The sequence below is a fragment of the Coturnix japonica genome, chromosome 1 (genome assembly GCF_054131305.1).
Source record: "Coturnix japonica strain WE chromosome 1, WE-NBRP24, whole genome shotgun sequence".
NCBI classification, from domain to species: domain Eukaryota; kingdom Metazoa; phylum Chordata; class Aves; order Galliformes; family Phasianidae; genus Coturnix; species Coturnix japonica.
The window spans coordinates 15372589-15386048 of NC_140663.1; the positions used below are offsets into that span (position 1 = coordinate 15372589).

The 13460-nt window shown below is 35.2% G+C and overlaps 1 protein-coding gene across 5 annotated transcripts in view; it reads left to right on the forward strand.

Annotated features, from left to right (window-relative positions):
- Nucleotides 1-13460, forward strand: part of TAFA5 (TAFA chemokine like family member 5) — a 487828-nt gene that overhangs the window by 419524 nt on the left and 54844 nt on the right. Inside the window, exons 5-6 of one of the 5 annotated variants that reach the window (XM_032442551.2) lie at nt 2797-2972; nt 4774-7223. The exons of the other annotated variants lie outside the window; for them this stretch is intronic. Of the exons in view, the coding sequence (XP_032298442.1) occupies nt 2797-2972; nt 4774-4786 (189 nt within the window). The 3' untranslated portion in view covers nt 4787-7223. Of the gene's footprint in view, nt 1-2796; nt 2973-4773; nt 7224-13460 lie in introns of those variants that run through there. 5 annotated transcript variants of the gene reach the window in all.

Here is a 13460-nt window from a genome sequence, read left to right on the forward strand (position 1 = left end):
ATAAAATGGGGTTACATTTTTGAATTAAATTGATAACATGACCAAATCGATTTCATTAGTGTATCTGTCATATTTGCTGTTAATGATGGCTAACAGTGGAATAGAAACTGACAACAATCCCTGAAAAACTGTGCAGATCAAAATTATATTATACTGGCATTCATGAATTTTAATACCCCTTTGTCATTGCTTTTTTGAACTCCCTTTTTAAATTTGAAGCTCACAAGAAGAGAATTAAACTTTCTAGACCTGTCTCAGCTCCTATTATTTCTATTGTTACAAGCTAATAGGCTCAAGAATGGAAGACATTACGACTAACTAAAACAAACAAACAAAAAAAAAAAAAGTCCTTTCTTTAGTGTCTCTTGTGAGTGCTTTTGGAGGAATGGATGAATCTCCACTGCTGAAGTGTTGACATCAGAGTCATTTCACTTGCATGACTAGAGAGCTTTAGGATACCCAAACTGCTGTTTAGAAGGCTGTTTTTGGAAGCTGCTATTTGTATTAATAGACTTTGCTCCTCTGGTTTGTAACTCCCTTTAATGCTAATAGAAGTCCTACAAGAGAATATACCCACTGTCATGAATCATCACAGCTCTCTAATCCCATTAGTGGTGCCTAAGTGTATATGAGCTAAAAGTGTGCAAGTAATGAAATGTTCACCTCAGAGCTACAATTGAGAACACCAAAACACTGTTACATAATGAGATAACTGGACCTCCCTGGCACCTGAAAATATGACAAGATATTATGTGCATATCACAAAGTAAAAGAATGTTATCCTTTTCCATGTATAGTACCTGATTAGAACAGTTTTCTTGGGTTAAAATAATAAAAAATGGATAACTAACAAGTAGAAGCGGAGCATGAGTAAGGTATAATATTTTCTTCAATATTTGTTTTCTTATTTTAAATATCCTATCTTGCATATATATACTTTTATACACATTGCAAATGGCACCACGTCTGATTTGAGTGTACTATCTTACTTGCTTTTACAGATTATTCTTCAGTTACAGCTGGGAGCTTGTCTCGCTCCAATTTACAGGAGGGAGGCAAGGTTCTTTTGTGTATATACCCGGCGTGAGATTAAGAAGCAACGGTTCAAATGTTGATCCAACCAGTTTATTAAAGACCTCGGTGTTTTTTTTTAGGGAGATGGGGAAGGGAAGGTGGGCGATAGGGAAAGTAGGAAATATAAGCAAGGAGTCTTTGCAGATAGCAAAAGAGATATAGTCACCACCGTGGGTTCTGCGAGGTACACAATCCGTTGATCTCAGGAACTCGTCTGATCACCGCGGGGGATGGGAGACAGCCAGGGAGCACCGCAGCAAGCCGGTCCCGGGGGTTCTTCCGACAAAGTTTTCCCCTCAGGGAATTCTCCGTCAAAGGTGTCTTTGGGAGTTTGTCTCCTAAGTCCCCAGTTTAGCGAGGGCCTTTTATCCCCCATTTCGGTGGGGGTTCTTCTTCTTTGAAGTTTGACTCAGCATTTTCAGGAACGTATCTCGAGCAAACACTGAACTTCCAAACAAGCAGGTAAACACACTTTGTAATAGGGTTTAAAACCAGCTTTTGTGACATTCCTGGCCCACAGATAAGCCAGCAAGGAGGGAGGGGGGCTCTGTTGCCAGACACAAGCATTATCGCCTTCTGCAGTGGTCAGCTCCTTCGAGCAGCACCCCTGAAGAAGACTGCTTGTCCTGCTTCTGCTTATCTTTGCAATCATAAGCAGAGGTACTGTGGCACAACAACACCCACCATTCACCCTCCTAGATAGTTAGCAGTCGCCAGTCAGAGTCTTATCATCAGAAAGGCCTCACGAAGCAAGCTTTGAGACAATAAAAGAAAACCAGTTCTGTCTTTCACAGAGCTATGACAGCAACATAGGTGAACAAATTTAGAGTAGCTGTAATCAGTATATTTTACATTGAAGAGGGAGCAATGTTTGGTGTGCAATATGTGGGGCTTGTTCTTACCTTGCAAACTTGGTTTTGGACTCTTCTATGATATGATAAACAAAACTGATGAGATTTAAATTCATCCTGTTCTGAGGAACATATGGACTGCAGACTCTTCACAGAGAGAATGCCTTTCTGTGTATGTACTGACATTGTGTACCAAAATATTTCTGCCCTTGATATTCATAATAGTAGTACTGGAATTTTGAGTGTGTGGTGGGTTCAAGCCAGACATCCACCCAGCTGTTTTCTCACTTGTCCCTCCTCAACAAGACACAGGGAGAAATTGAGAATGAAAAGTCAGAATGAAAGACAGAAATAGGGACTTGGCTTATCACATCACAGGCAAAACAGGCTCAGCTTGGGATTTTTTTATTTTATTTTTATTTTTTCCTCCATTTAAGATAAGTTTGGTTAACAAGATGCAAATATAAAAAGAGCACCTTTTGTCTCCTCTTTTTCCCAAGGCTCAGCTTCACTCTTTCATTCTGAACTCCTCACCTCTCTTCCCGAATAGGTTGAAAGCTTGGAGAATGGGGGCCTGTGATAGTCCCTTCTATTGATCCTTCCTCCTCACACTGTGCTTTGCTAAATCATGACCTGCAATACATCAGAATAAGCGTGTTTCTATGTGGATCTTCCACAGGCTGCAACTCCAGTGCTCAAGTGTGGGGTCTTCTACAGGCTGCAGTGTGGATATCTGCTTCAACAGGCATCCATACCACCTTCTCCCACTTTGTTTTCCCTGACCTAAGCATTCACAGAATTGATTCTCACAATATTTTCTTCACTAACTGTGTAGCATATTTCATCCTCTCTTAAATACATTTCCATACAGGTACCGCCATGTTGGTTTCTGGGCCAAGCCATGCCCTGCAGTGGATATGTTGAAGCCAGATGGAGACAACTGATTCTGAAACAAGGCAGCCCTTGCCTCTCATCTTCACAGAGAGTACCTTTAGCCTCTCTGCTGCCAAAACTTTGCCATGGACATACAGTGCATTATATTTTGCTGTAAGTTTTTGTGTCCTGATTTCAGCTGAGATTTTCTTCAGTGTCTGGTATGATACCATGTTTTGGCTTTAGGAGAAAAACAATTTGATAACATACTGATGCTTCTAGCTGCTGCTAAGCAGTGCTTACAGTGAAAAGGATGTTTCTTGTGCTGTCCTGCCAGCAGGGGAACTGGGAGGGCACAAAGAGCCGGTAGGGAACAGAACCAGTACTGCTAACCTGAAGTTTCCAATGGGATATTCAAAACCATAGAATCATTTGAATTGGAAGGGACCCTTAAAGACCTAATCTAACTCCTGTATGATGAACAGGATCATCTGCAGCTAGATCAGATTGCTCAGAGCCCAGTCCAGTGTGCCTTTGAATGTCTCCAGGAACAGGGCATCCATTATCTCCCTGGGCAATCAGTTCCAGTGCCTCACCACACTTATTATAATATGTTTTTCCTTATATCCAGTCTAAATCTCTCCTCCTCTAGTTTGAAACTATTTCTGCTTGTCACATCACAACAGATGCTGCTAAAGGTTCTGTCCCCTTTTATATTACATGCTGCCTTCAGCTGCTAAAGGGGAGTGATATCATGTGAAAAAAACATAAAGCTGAGGGGAAGTGGCCAGTGCAGGGCTCATCCTGCTGGGCATCCATTAGCAAATGATGAGCAATTGCTTTGTTCATCACTTGTTTTTTATATAAAACATACATATGCAAGTATATAAAATAATTATTGTTATTTCCTCTTGCTTTTCTGACTTAGTAAATAGTTTTGGGTTGGTTTTTTTTCTTCTTTTTTTTTTCTTTTTTTCTTTTTTTTTTTTTTTTTCCCCAACACCAGAGTTCTATTTTTATTTCTTTGATTCAGTCCTCCATCCCACTGGGAGCAGAGGGAGCGAGCAAAAAGGTGTGTGCTGTTTAGCTGCTTGCTGTGATAAATCACAACAGTCCTTTTTGTGCCAAAAGTGGGGCTTGAAGGGTTGAAATATCAACAGATCTGATCAGAACATGTTAAAACAAAATTGTTGCAAGTGATACAGTAGCTTAAAAGCTGCTGGTCACAATGCTGATTTTTTTATTTTTTTATTTTTCACAGTGTGGGTATTATATGCTTTCAGGGTTATATATATATACTATTTTTGACCTTGAAAAGCGAGTCTTGCGGTGACATGGCACTCCAGAGTCTAATCTGATAATAGGATTCATTTTTGAAATTGACACCTAGGTCATACTGCATGGCATCAAGTGGGAGGATCATATCTCCTTATCATGCACCAGCCTCTGGGGAAATCAAATCATACAAGGGACTGTTTAAAACTACACTGAGAACAATGAGTACTGGGGCATTTAAACACTGGGGGACACACTTAGCAAAAGCTGCCTGAATTGTTAGCACTTGGGAACCTGCTAATTGAACTGGCCCTGCCCAATCAAACCTATTATGTACTGGATAATGAAACAAAGCCCCTGCAGTACATGTGGGGAAAAAAAAAAAAACAAAAAAAAACAAAAAAAAACCCCCAAAAAAAACCAAAAAAAAACCAACAAAAAACAAAAACACCTCAATAACTGGGCAAGGCAATCTCTGTAATTCTTCCCTTGAGAAAAGGCAAGACTTTCCATGGGACTGCTTTTGCTCAAGGGCTTGTGTACACCTGGTGTGTAATGCAGAAAGAACGGATATCTGATGTGTACTTCTGGGCGATTTGATGTTAAGCGATAACAACCAATAATTTGAATTGTTTATGTTGTTAATTGCTACATTTTACTGCATGCCATCATTACTATGGTTTCTATTTGCCTTACCAAGGATATTGCAGTAAGAATCATGCACATTAAAGAAGAAGGAATTCTCGTGAAATCAGAACTGGCTTCAGCATGCATCAGCTCCACACTGTATATCATCCCTCCTGCCCTAAAGGACTTCTTTGAGAGCTGGATCTCAAAGCCATGGACTAAACGAACTCCACTGATGTTTTATAGGGATGGCTAACAGATCATGAGATTGATATGTATATGCATGTATATCAAAAAGCAAGATAGGTAATGCTAATTAATTAAGATGCATAGGAAATTGTGACATATGAGCATGATGTAAATGATATGGAATAAATGAGGGATATGAGAGAAGAAATAAAATAGAACAAACAAAAAAACAAACAAAAAACAAGAGCTTTTGAAGATATTTGCTTCCACTGTTCAAACAACTCCGGGCACTGAGACATAGAAATTTGAATTCCTTTCAGTATACGTTGCAGTCAATTGAAAAATATAGTATTCTTACTGATACTGAGCTGCATTCTGTGACTTTTAATTTACTAATATCTGCTGTAGACTAGTCATTTCAACTAGACCATTCTTTTCAGACCATCCTCTCTCATTTATTTTAAGGTTTAATGCCTCTGTCCATGGCTGTTTACCTTCACTGTGAAGTCTGTAGGAACAGGAGATCATAATAAAAATCACAGGGAGATGGCCCTCCTACCTTCTCTGCTTCTCCTTTCCCAGACATCCCACAAAATTTTAGTCATGGTCTCACTTTAAAGGTGAGGGATAGAACAGATAAGTTTATTGTATTTTGTGTGGGTTAGGCATGAATGTAGTGAATAACATTTTACAAGGAAAAGAATGGATTTTTGCAATTTCAAGAAAATGTTTTTTTTTAATGAGATAGCTTACAGCAGCAACCTCTGCAAGTTGGATATGTTACATGCTGGGCTTTCTATCCATCCTACTATGGTGGAGTGCAACCTGCTTTAAAAAAAAAATAAAATAACAAACACTAGTTTCGATGCTCTAGTAGAAAATAGTGGAAAATGTGGCAGCAATATATACATGCAATGCTATTTGATGAGAAAGTAAATATTAGTGCAACTTAAAAATAACCTGATGTTCTTCAAATGTATGTCTTGTCAAAGAATAGATGATTTTAGGAGGTACCTCTGCAAGCTGTTTGGTCCAAATTACTGTTTTTTCTTTCACTCTTATCCTACTGGTCTTTGAGTATATTTCAGTACTATTCTATGTCACTACAAAATAAAATAGAAAATTTCATATTATTCAGTTATTTTAATTCATAAATTTAATATATTGGAGAGCTTTTAAGTGTTATAAATAACATTGAAATGGGCTCCTGAGATAAGACAAAAAAGGCATGTCAGACTTCCTATCCAGTTATTGTGGATAAGACAGAAAGGTGGAAAAAACAATTAATTTAAATTAGATTTCTGATGTTTTTTGTTTGTTTGTTTTGTTTTTTCTTGTTTGCTTGCTTGCTTGTTTGTTTGTTTTTCATAGAACAAGCACTTGACTAAACTCACTTTTATTTATGTATTGTTTCAGAGCCGGTTCATAATGCTTAAAAATGTAACCTTGTGAGCATTTTCCCATAATGCATTCTACTTCTTTGAAAAAATGTAATTTTTAAGAAACTTTGCAACATGATTACGAACATCTATTTCTAATTTATATCCAGTTACTCAGTATGACTAACTCTTTAATATATATGTAGACACTGTTCAGACCACCATTTAATGCATACCGCCACAAGATATATTACCATTGTTTATGATCTAAATCTAATTAAAGAGTATGCAGGAATGAGAAAGGGGTCGATATCTAATATTTTTTTCCCATTTGCTTCTCTCATTACTAACATGTCAGAGAAGATGTCAATACTTTGAACTCATACATGTGCTCTGTAACTTTTCCACTGATACAAACAAGGTCATTTGTTATGTAGGATGCTCTAAATCCCCTGAACATTCCTCAATTATTGTCTGGTTTTCAGACAACTTATTCAGAACTTGATATAAACTACAAACAAATCTGAAATGCTAAATTTGAGATACCTTCAAATAAATATCAGATTTTAAGTCATTGAAACATCACCAGCAGAGACTGAGATTATATACTTGTAGAACGCTTTTTCTGTTGAAAATATCTGAAAGTTGTCAGTTTTATAATAAATTTCTGTGACTGTAGTTTCACAATAAATCCAGGGAAACAAAAATAAGGTGAAGGGATACAAAATATTACTGAAGGGATATAAAATATGGGAGTAAATGGAAAATTAAACAGACTGTTTTCATGGTAAAATTATCTTTTACTCATGAGATTGTAATCAGCGTTAAATAATAGTATGTACCATTTGGCTTCTTTTTCTTATAATCTTGGACTTAAACAAACAAAAACACCTAAAAACACCTTTAGCAATTTATTTTCAACTTTGGTGATCACCAATAAAGTGTTTTTACAATACTTTGAAGTGACTGCATGTTTTCTCTCTGATGTGTTTTACTCATGTTGAATTTATATTCATCATCTTAAAGAAGATAAATATATACTCAATATTATTTTGTTTTAAAAACTTGTATTAATCATACTAAATGAATACTTCCTTGGAAGAATTTTTTATAATAAATAATTAATGGCATTATAAGAACTTTTCTCCTACTAGACCTCAACTTTAAATAAATAAATAAGTACCCTCGAAGAATAATACTTTGAATTAGATTGTTGTCTCATTAAACCTCTCATAGATCTAGCCTAATGTACGGCATCTGAATTAACCTTTATGATTTAAATATGTAGAAGGAATAAGAATGCATTCACATTACTAAAAGAATGTGTGTGTTGATGTATGGGAGTTCTCAGATAAAAAACTGAACAAGTTAAGTCAAAATGTGATGCAAGGGATATGTCATTATCATATAAAAGGAATTTTAGGAGCAAAAGATCTTGGGTGAAGTAAGTAAATTAGTAAAATTCATCTAATCTAAATTATAATCTAAGTATATCTGAACACCAGACAGCAACAACAGAATTTTTCTTGACTCAGTTTTGACTGGCTCAGTCATAGGTCAGCTGTTCTAAGGCTTCCATTATACTCAGTGCAAAAATTTTAAGTGCAATTAATAGTTCCTTGAGAGCAATTTACCTTCTGCTAAGGGAGATACCTGTATTTGATCTGGTGAATTTTATACATATTACTAGCTATATTTTTCCTGAATGAGAATCTAAACACAATTTATGTAGCTGCTTATATAGTTTATAACTAAAATCAGTCAAAATTTGACACTAATATAACTTGATTATAACCCTTTTATAGCCAATAGGTCATCCTCAGAAGAAAAGTTTCATCTTGTAGAGTAAGATATGTACAAGTAGCAAGGGCTCAGAATCCCTTCACAGTGACTGCAGTGGAAACCTAGATTTATAACTTAAGTCAGATTTCTAACTTTTAATATTTGTACTTTTGTATTTAAAGATTGATAGATGAAAAAAGTTAGACAACTCTGTTCTGTTTTAGTTTTGAGCATTTCTTTTCCCATATGTATTCTCTTTGCTTTGTAGGGTAAATCACCATGATTTTATGTTTGCTTTACTTGACTAGCCATCTTTACATTGTTAAATGCATGACATGCGTTCTATAAAACATAGAAAGTAATCTAGCACTGTTAAATTCTATAGGCTGATTTTAGAGCCTCTAAAGTTAAAGTGTGTTTTCAAGCCGATGAAACTAATGAGGCAATGGAGGAGATAGGTTACGTACAGTACTAATTTTATCCATCAAACAGTTGAAGTAGAAGAGATAAAAATATAGGGCACTAGATAGAGTTTCTGTTTCACTGTTCTCTGAGGACAATATATTTGTTTTCTTACAAAACGGGGATATAGGATTATTCTTTCCTTTTTTTTTTTTTAATGTGAATATACTAATAAAATGTTTTTAATAAAGTTTCTAATGATGAAATTTGGATTTATAATCAGCAAATACAAGCATGTTAAAATTCAAAACCCAAAGTCAACTTTTCATGTAATTCTTCTTCTCTTCTGTAAACCACTTGCATAAGAAGGGTGCAGGAGCTTAGTCCTGTCCACTGAATATGAGCATATCTCAGGACCTACAAAAACTGAAATATAAAGATTTTTTTGCCTTCATCGTGACAATATTCCAGTGTCCAAATAACAACAAAACTGTAGAGAGAGGTCTTGATGCATTTACATGTATTTGAGATCTTTTGCAAGAATGCATTCAAAATTGAGTAAATGCTGTTGTCTCGACTGAATGATAATTCCACAACTGGTCATGAAAAATATGAATATGCATTTACTGCTTCTTCTTACTCCTGTTTTCCAGTCAGCTGTTTAGCCATAATACAGCTTGCTCATGCCCAGACATTTTTCTGTTGTGTCACTGAATCAGATGAGGTAAGCTGGACGCATTTTGAGTTTCAGTATAAAGAGTTCTGTAACTTCCTATTCCTTCTAAAGGCAATGCCAGAACTCCCATGGATTCAAGGAGTTTAGCTTTCCACTCTCATGCTGAACTCTCAGTGGATTAAGTGTGAATTCTGCGTACAGATGTGTTGTAAAATCAAATCCATTATCTGTTATTCACATGGTAATAGGCAGTACAATCACCCCTCTTCGTGAGTATTGAATAGTAATACAAATCAGAGGCTTCTGAGTCAAATAATCCACGTTTCTCTCTTTGTAGACTGAAATAAATGATCGTGAGTTCTAAATGTTCGCTAAGGTGTTGTGATTTGAGAATAATTTATTGTGTACCAGAGTAACCAGTCAAACAGTGTTAATTATAGCATTGTTAAATACTGAAATGCCTAAATCTAAATCATTTAGAAATTATGTGATAGATATTAAACACCTCTGAGAAGGAAAAATGCTGTAGGCAAGTGTTTTTAATAAGTCTAGTTTGGTTAATTACTGCCTGAAGCATTTCTGAACTAATTACTTTCCTCCAAAGGGGGTGGGGGTGTGGGGTGGAAGAGGTCTCCATGTTTTCAGCATAGAAGTGCCAGATATTGATTTTCTTTAATTGACAGGATATGGTACTAGAAAGGCCATACAGAGCTGAAGGTTAAGCCATTTGTAGAAAGTGATAGCCAGGTCTTACAGTGTCACACATTGCATCAATGCAAAAGGGAGCCCCAGTCCATGAAAATCAGCCCTTTTAGGGAGAGGATTATTTGTCTCTGTCATCTGCCCTTTGTGGTTCATTTAACACCTTAAATAGCCTGTGTATATTAACAGCACTTTGTAGTTGCACAACTTCCAAATCAAAGGTTGCTTTCCTCTTTAAATGGAGTATTTTAGCCATTTATTTAACAAGATGTACATTGTTCAACAAATAACAAATTATTTTTTATATCCATTTTTATATATTTTTATATCCATTATCCTTGCAGATACTTTAAAAATGGGTTTAAGATGCCGTCTCACTTTCTGAAAACCTACCTTTTTAAAAATTTTTTTTTTTTTTTTTAAATTGTGAATAAGTATCTGTATTGAAAATAAAAATAATTCATCGTAATTTTGACATTGGCTTTTAGTAGAGTTTGGGACTTTACCAAAGTTCTTTAAAGAAATTTTGTCTGGCTTGATAGATGTAATTTTTCTTGACATAATTTGAAGTATTTGAAATATTACAAGTGCCAGTATAATTCAAAGCACCATGAACTTCACATGTCATGGTACTACATGTGATATATAAACAGACATTAGAAAACTACCAGAACTATTCTAGTTTACTGCAAAATAAAAAGAAGAAAAACAGTAATAAAAGCAGCAAGGCTTCTTAATGCCTGCAATTAGTGCTAGCTCTGCTCATTTAAACTTAACATTTTTTAAAAAGTATCTCCTTGTTCTGAATTATTTGTGATTTTTTGTTTTTCTTTCAGTCCTTCAGTTTTCTCTATGATAATATATATATATTTTTTAAAATTTTTATTTTTCCTCTTCCATGGTGATTAACTGCTACTTAGTCTTTTCTCTTTCAGGCTCTTAAACTTTTACTCATTTCCCAGCTACCAGTCTTTGTGTCATGCTTGTTTTTATTTCTTCCTTCTTTTAGAAAAGCTGAGGTATGTATCTACAGGAATCAAATACCCTTGCTGGGAGCTAGAGGTTTTCCCTGTAGTTAACTGTGAGATGTGTATTAGGTGGGATAAACTGCCCTCTGAAGGTTCCTATCTCTAATTTGATTTTCTGTGGAGTCAGTCTAGGGTGACTGATGCTCCTAACATACCAGGCGATCTGGTAAGTTAAATGGGCTAAATCTAGGCCTAGTTCATCTTGCCTTTTTTTTTTTTTTTTCTTTTCCCCTAGTTATTTCAGTGTAATGTCATCATAACTTTTGCTCATTGTGTACCTTCTTTTTTGTTTCCTTCTTTGCTTCTGCACTGACTTCATTCACCTGTGTTTGCTTAATGAACTTAGTCTGCGGAAACTAATAGCTGCTCATCCAAATTGGGAATCATCTCCCTGAACAGAAGTATTCTCAGTTCCTTTGTAGCAAATGGTCAGAGATGAGCACTCTCAGAGAACAATTCAGATTGCAGAAAAATTGAATCTTCTCTTATAGTGTCTGCATTTTTTCAAGAGTTGTAAATTCTGGGGTGCTTGATTTTGACATGATAAATAATTTATTTCACCTGAATTAAAATCAAAAATGTTATGAAGAAAATGTATCCAGTTCCCATCTGTAAAGTTTTTGCTAGTTCCATTCTTTCTTTGTTGAGGAGCAATACAGTAATTTCTACAAACAAAACCAAATAATCTTTAATGCACTTCCGTACATATAAAGAGCACATAAATACGGCAAGCTTCAAAGAAAATTTTTATTCAAAGAATGACTTACCTACCATTATTCATTTATTTCTTCTATATAACATTTAATTCCTCTTTCCTCATCATTTAAGAGTAAAATCTCTGAAAGATATTTTGATTTCAAATTATTAGCCTTATTAGCCATGCATACTTCCCCAAGATTTCTCTTTTTGAACAGTGTTGATAGTTGTTGAAGTACTGCTTTCCAGACAGGATATTGGTATGGAGAAGATACAGAGCAAACAGAAAGAGATCCTGCAAAAAGGCTTTAATTCATTCTTTCTCCTTCCCTTTAAACTGGGAAATACAGATCCAAAACCAAGTTTTATGTTTTTAGCTACATAACAAAAGAGCTGTGAAAATTCACTGGATCTGTCACAATTGCCTCACAATCAATCCTTAGCATGGGAATTATTGGTAAGAAGAGAAATGGATATAAATGACTGGCATTTCTAGTACATGTATGTATATTTCGTTTTGTTTTGTGCATGAAAATATGCTTGGTATAAAGCAGGTTGAACATAAAAATCAAAGTGCCAGTGCCTATTTTGATGACTTTTGGATTTAGTTCTAATTTTACATTTGCCTCTCGAGTCCATTTTGATTTGAAATGCATATATTTGTGTAAACAAATGTGTAAATACCACTGTAAGGCAAAATCATAGTATCTTAGAAAATCTTGAGTCTCCTTTTCAGAAAACAATAGTGTCTTTGAAATTTGCTTCACTGCTTCTTGAAGACTAAATTAGAACAATAATGTGCCTGTTAAGCATCTCTGACACTTTTACTGGCTTATGGGGTTTCTTGGGTAGCCATTAGTACCATGACAAAATAGATCTCTGAGGCTCTGATTTGCTCTCTGTATAGTAAGAATTTCTTTTTAAGCAGTTGAATTCAGTGAGAGTTCAAAGTTTTTTAAATTTATTCAAGCCTGTTGATTTTCATTCTGTCTCAATGGAGTATTCACTATATTCACTTACAATACCAGGATTAAGAATTCGACATGCTCTGTTACAAAGAGATTGTTCTCATATAAAGGATTATTTCTATACCTCTGAAATACGAGTGTTTTCAATGGCTCACAACTAATAAAAACAATTCAAAAAACTATGAATTTCAGTAAGGAACTGACCAACTTCGGTCTTATGATGACTGTCTTTTTCTCCAACTTCAGAAGACTACTCATTTTACTATTCAGTAAATTCAACTATTCAACTATTCAGAAGACTACTCATTTTACTACTTGTAGATATGGCAGCTAACAAAAGATTTAGAGAAGGACTCACATTATCAGTAAAGTATTGGTAATGAACTGTGATCCCAAAGTTGGTCATATAGGCATTGTTAGGAAAATTTGCTTTTATTTTTGTATAAAGAAATAGGTTAAAAAAAAAAACAAACAACATTTTTAGAGTTTTGTCTGTTCACTTTGGAAAATGAGAGCAAGAAGCACAAACAGCAGATAGATACATTACTAGAGAAAAGTTCTCATTGCATTTGAACTGAAGTGTACAATGATGTTTCAAATTACAGCACAAATAGAAATGAGTAAGATACCCCACACCTACCAAATAAATCTCACCATGTTACTGAAAATTGAGTTTTCTGTAACTGAGCACTGCATAGTGTGCAAAGTACATCATTTGTCTATTTCATTTCATACTGACTTCTTGCATGGACAGTCAAACCAGCTTTTAATTTAGAATCAAGTGTAGCAAAGCACAGGTAAGCAATAAAGAGATTAAGCAATAGTAGTAGTTATTCTGTAAATAATTAAGCAAAAGTAAATTAAAGTGAGAAAATTATGACTTTCTCACCAGCAGTTTGGGAGTGGGGAAGGAAGAAATATACAAATAAATTTTAGGT